Source organism: Echinops telfairi, unplaced genomic scaffold, assembly GCF_000313985.2.
Source record: "Echinops telfairi isolate 266 unplaced genomic scaffold, ASM31398v2 ScPeMD7_7469;HRSCAF=8507_1, whole genome shotgun sequence".
Taxonomy (NCBI): Eukaryota; Metazoa; Chordata; class Mammalia; order Afrosoricida; family Tenrecidae; genus Echinops; species Echinops telfairi.
In genome coordinates, this window is record NW_022111373.1 from 84310796 (window position 1) to 84316795 (window position 6000).

Sequence of the window (6000 nt, forward strand, 5' to 3'; positions counted from 1 at the left end):
TGGAGGTGAGGTTACACACATACTATCAAAGTAACTGGTGTCATCCTCGGATTCCAGCTGAGGGATGAATTCTGCCTTCTGCCTCAGCAAACTGTTCCAGTCCAAGGATCGGAAGAAGCGATGCTGTTTCACTTCGTAGGCACCACCTAGTGAGCAAAGAGGCGAGCGGTAAACGCTATATCCGGGTGTAGGAGCGCCTGGTAGAGCATCCCCGGCGAAATAGAAAACCGTTCCAAATGCACTTTTTGCATTTTACAACCAAGCCCCCAAGCCCCACCCCCTGCAACCCGTAGTTTTTGTTAATAGCAGTTGTGATGGCCCAGTTTTTCTTAGTTAAGGTTTCCATGACTTTCTCCATTTCTCAAAGGTTAATGATACGGCCGCTTAAAATCCCATTATGCTGAACCCGGGGACGTGGACGCCCTCTGGCCCCAAACAGACTCACTCTCGTTAAAGCCCAAAGAGATTCTAACAAGGTGCAGAATGTGTTCCCAGCACTATTTCCTCTAGAGGTCGGGTTAATAATGATGGATTTTCCCAAAATACTGTGTAATGGTGACGACTCGATTTTATTGGATTGCTCATTAGCATAGGTAGGCATGAGAGTCTGTGAGTTACAGATGCTTAAATAAAAATGACCCAAATAGACTTATAATGTATCTTAGGAAAACTCAGCACAATCCTTAAGTTTTGTGGAGTCGGCATGACAGCACAGCTCTGTGAAATAATGCCCTCGATTCCATCTCCCTCCAGAAACGCTCAGAAGAAAGGCCTGGGGATCCCCTGCCCAAAGGTCCCCCACCCAGAAAACCCCAGAAACAGCAGCTCTACGCTCACGCGTCTGAGGCCATCCTGAGTCAGAACTAACTCGGTACTGGCTAGACTGGGCTGTTTGTTTGTTCTTGTTAGGGTTTCAGAGGGTGCTTTGGGGGGCAGTGATTATGCACTGCGCAGCTGAGCTCAGGGTCAGCAGTTTGAGACCCAGGAAGATGAGCCTGGGTCTTCCTGTCACGAGTTAGCCTGGGAAACCCACGGGGGCAGCTTTACCCTGTCCTATAGGGTTGCTATGAGTTGGGATTGACTTGATGGCAGTGAGGGATGTGTTTTTTGGTTGCGGGTCACAGTAAAAATGTTCACGTCACACTCCATGTAAAGACGACAGTATACGTGCTATGAAATCATGGCCCGAGCGGCAGACCCTCTGCTGCCCTAGCACACATGCCATTGATGGGGAGACAGCCAAGACCCCTCCCACTGCTGCCCTAGCACACATGCCATTGATGGGGCGACAGCCAAGACCCCTCCCACTGCTGCCCTAGCACACATGCCATTGATGGGGCGACAGCCAAGACCCCTCCCGCTGAAACGTAGGCTGAGATTCCTGAGCATCCCCGCTGCGGAGAATGGTCAGACGCTCCTCTAGGCGTAACGTAAATGTCTCTCTGCTGCCATTGTTACCCCGACTCTCATCCTGTCCCCTGGGGGCTACAAACGGAAGTGCCAGCTGAATGAACAATGGCCTGTGGCTCCTAGTAAGGGGGTGGGGGTACTAATGTCCATATAGGTCAAAGCTTGGCCCTTTGGGTCCCTCTAGCACAGCGGTTCTCATCCTGTGGGTCACGGGCCCTTTGGGGGTGGTACGACCCTTTCACAGGGGTCGCCTGGTCCATAACAGTAGCAAAATTAAAGTTATGAAGTAACAATGAAAATAATGTTAAGCCTGGGGAGGGGGGGGTCACCACAACATGAGGAACTGTATTAAAGGGTCGCAGCACAACGAAGGTTGAGAACCACTGGACTAGCACAAGGTGTCCCTTCTGTTCCGGCTCTAAACCCAGCTGGGGGACTCGGTGCTCTGAAGACAACAACAACAAAAATGGAATGGAAGGCGTCTCACTCACCAAGCATTTGACTGGAACCTGTATCTGATCCAGGATTCCATGAAGACTTTTTCCAGGAGTGCAGAGCAAATGTTTTGAGAATGATGAGGGCAATGAATGCACAAATGTGCTTTACACAATTGATTTATATATGGATTGTGATAAGAGTTGTATGCACCCCTAATAAAACGATTTTTAAAAAAAGACTAAAAACCAACCGTACTGCCTGTAACTCGATGCCGACTCACAGCGACCCTGTAGGACAGGGCAGAGCTGCCCCTGGGAGTTTCCGAGACTGTAACTGTTCACAGGAGTAGAAAGCCCCGCCTTTCTCCCATGGAGCAACTGGTGGCTTCGAACTGCTGACTTGGCAGTTAGCAGCCCAGTGCCTACGCCACTAAGCCACCAGGGATCCTTTTAGCATAGTGTAATGTTATACCACACTGGCTGATAACATAGTCTGAAGTCTAATGTTAAACACAACCATGATCACCCTAGGTATTGCCCTAGGTGCCATAGGTATCCTGATTCCTTTCATGAAAATGACTTCACAAAGTAGATGACATCAATGTCATCTTCAGCTGGGGAAAACATGGATATGAAAAAGGGTACTTTGGACTCCAGTCACGCAGAGAATAAGGATTGGAGCGGCTGCACTTATGTCTGTCTAATAACATCCCCACACAGCACCCCAGCTATTGTGAGGTGCTGTCCACTTGTTCCAACTCATGGTGATCCTCTGCATCAAGTAACTCAACCCTCTCTGGTCCTGCCCAGCCTCACAACGGTTGCCTGGTTTGGCCCATTGTTACCACCACAGTGTCAATCCATCTCACTGCCGGTTTTCCCAGTGTGGACTGAGCCGGTACTTGACCAAGAATGATGTCTTTCTCCAGGGACAAGTCCCTCCTGATAACATTTCTAAAGTAGGTGACCCGAAGTCTTGGCATCCTAACTTCTACAGGCTTTTCGACTGGATTTTTTCAAGAGAGATGTGTTTGTTCTTCTGGCACAAGTTCATGGCACACTCAGTATGTACCTTTGCCAACACCACAATTCAAAGGAGTCAAAGGTCTTCCTTTCTCATTGACCCACCTTTCTCACGCATGTCAGGGGAGTGAAAATACCAAGGTTTGGGAGCTTGCACCTTAGTCCTCAAAGGGCATCTTTGTTCTGTAACACTTTAAAGGGGCCTTCTATAGCAGATTTTCCCAATAAAATAGATCACTTGATTTTTTTTTTTGTCTGACTGCTGCTTCCATGGGCATTGACTGAAGAGCCAAGTGAAATGAAATCTTGGACAATTTCGATCTTTGCTTCAGCTATTTTGCCATTAATCGCTGGTCATCGTGTGAGGGATTTTGTTTTCCTCATGTTGAGGTGCAATCCTTACTGAAGGCTGTAATCTTTGATCTTCGTTAGGAAGCACTTCCAGTCCTCTTCCCTTCCTGGAAGAAAGGTTGTGAACTTGGCATATTGCAGATTGCTAATGAATCTTCCTCCAAACTCGACTTGGTGTTCTTCTTCATACAGTACAGCTTCTGAGGGGATTTGCCCAGCATACGAACTGATTAAGTATGGATAAAAGATATGACCCTCAAGCACATCTTTCTGTTTATAACTATATGGAATGTTATTTGTTCTGTTTGAATAACTGAGATGAAAATTTTGACATGTGCAAATGAAGCATCCTGAAATTCGCATTCTTTGCAATGTTATTCATTGTATGTGATCTAACCAATTGAATGCCTTTGCAGAGTCAATAAAATACAAGTAAACGTCCTTTCACCAAGATATCTCACATCAGCAATGACATATCTCGTTCAATACTCTTTTTAATCGAGGTTGAATATCTACCAGTTATTGTGGATGGACAACTGCAGCAGTTTTAAAGTCTACTTTAAATGTAGACTTGTCTACAGATGTCTACTTTTGTGTGACACTAATGATATTGTTCATTAATTTCTGCATTCTGTTGGATCACCTTTCTTTAGAATAGACATGCATATAGATATGTTCCAGTCAGTTGGCTAGGCTTCCAATTCTTGGCACACCTGACTAAGTACTTCTAGAGCTACAACTGGGTATGGGATCATTGAAAGTGGAAATCCATCAATTACCTCGAGACTTGTATTTTACCATTTCTTTCAGTGCAGCCTGTACATATTCCTTCAATACCATCGGTTCTTTATATTATGCTACCTTTCCTAAAATGGTTAAATGTTAACCAATTATTTTCTGGTGCAGTGACTCTATGCTTTCCTTCCAATTTCTTTTGACGCTTCCTCAACATTGTAACTTGAGGCTTGAATGTTTCCTTCAGGTCTTTCAACTTGAGAAATGCCAGTGTGCTATCCTTTTTGGTTTTCTAACACCGGGTCTCTGCAGATTTCCCGATAATACTTGATCCCTTCTCGAGCTGCTCTTTGAAATCTCCTATTCTGATAGTCTACTTCATCATTTCTTCTACTTGCTTCAGCTAGTCTTCACTCCAGAGTAAGTTTCAGAGTAGTTTATGGCATTCATTTTGGCCTTTCTTTTTTATTACCCTTTATTTCTTCATGTCTGATGTCCGTGATGTCATCCTATAATGCGTCTCATCTTTGGTCAGCACTGGTCAACACATCAACTTTATTCCTGAGGAAGTCTCTAAGTTCTGGTTGGATACACTTTAGGTACTGCTTTGACTCGTAATTTTCTTTTTATTCCTTGCTGGCTCATAATTTTCTTCAGATCGGTTTGAATTTACACATGAGCAGTTCACGACTATTTCACAGGTGGTCCCTCAATGTGCTGTGATGAAAAATCTCCACCTTCCCCATTCTCCTGTTTTACATATTGTTATGAGTTGCTAACGAGCTGGTTCTGAGCCACAGCAACATGATGCACAGCAGAACAAAACACTGCTTGGCCCTGTACCATCCTCACATCCTCACCATTGTTCCTGTGCCAGGGCCGATTGTTGCAGCCACTGTGCCAGTCCGTCTCCCCGAGGATCTTCCCCTTTCCACTGTCCTCCGACTGCACCACACACGATGTCCTTCTCCAGGGACGGGCTCTCTCCTGACAGCATCTGCAAAGTACCTAACACAACTTCTCACCATCCTTGCCTCTAAAGACCTCTGGCTGCACTTCTTCCAAGACACATTTGTTTGTCCTTTTGGCAGTTCATGGTACTTTTAATATTCTTCTCCAGCACCATGATTCAAATGCACCAATTCTTCGGCTGACTTCTTTATTCAGTTCCTAACTTTCACACGTATACGAGGCAATGGAAAATATTATGGAAAATACTATGGCGATGGATAATATTATGGTGCGCCTTAGTCCTCAAAGTAACAGCCTTGCTTTTAGAGGCTTTGTGCAGCAAATCTACCCCATGCAAACCATCTTCTGATCTCGGCTGCTACTTCATAAGCACTGATTGCAGATCCGAGCACGATGGCATCCTTGACAACTTCAGTCTCTTCTTCATTTACATGCTGTTACCTAGCGGTCCAATTGTGAGGAGTTTGGTCTTCTTTGAGATGTAACCCATCCCGAAGGCTGCATCCTTGATCTTCATCAGCGAGTGCCATTCCATCTGGTGAAGTTCATGTTTGTGTTGTTGAAAAAAGGCATGTCCAGTGAATTGGAAGTCACTGGGTGCTGGTCTGACAATATTCTGTCATGCAAACTTCAGAGTCTTTGTTATTGACAAGGACCACATTTTCTAGCTATTGATCTCTTTTCCATCATCCACTTCTAACTATCAGTGGTTACCATTGCATCTTGATTGAATGTTTGTTCAACATCCAACTGAAGAAATTGATAAAATTCTTGTTTATTTGTGAATAATGATCATACTAACTGGTCTTCCTTGTATACATGGGAAAATTTTGCTATCAGTGACTCCCTCTTTAGACATTTGATTATTCATGGGTATTGACACCTGTATCTTCTCATGTTGAGTCATGTCAGCAGATGAAGGTCCTGGAAGCTTTGCTACATCCATGTCAATAAGGTCAACTCTGAATTTGAGGAGGCAGCGCTTCTCTAGTCATTATCTTGAGTGCCTTTCGATCTTGGGGGCCTATCTTTTTTTTTTTTTTTTAACATTTTATTAGGGGCTCATACAACT

General features: G+C 44.8%; 1 protein-coding gene across 1 annotated transcript in view; it reads right to left on the bottom strand.

Moving 5' to 3' along the window:
* MAST4 (microtubule associated serine/threonine kinase family member 4) overlaps window positions 1-6000 on the bottom strand; it is a 97151-nt gene that overhangs the window by 26382 nt on the left and 64769 nt on the right. Inside the window, exon 15 of the mRNA XM_045285232.1 lies at window positions 24-146. Coding sequence (XP_045141167.1) covers window positions 24-146 — 123 coding nt within the window. The remainder of the gene's footprint in view (window positions 1-23; window positions 147-6000) is intronic.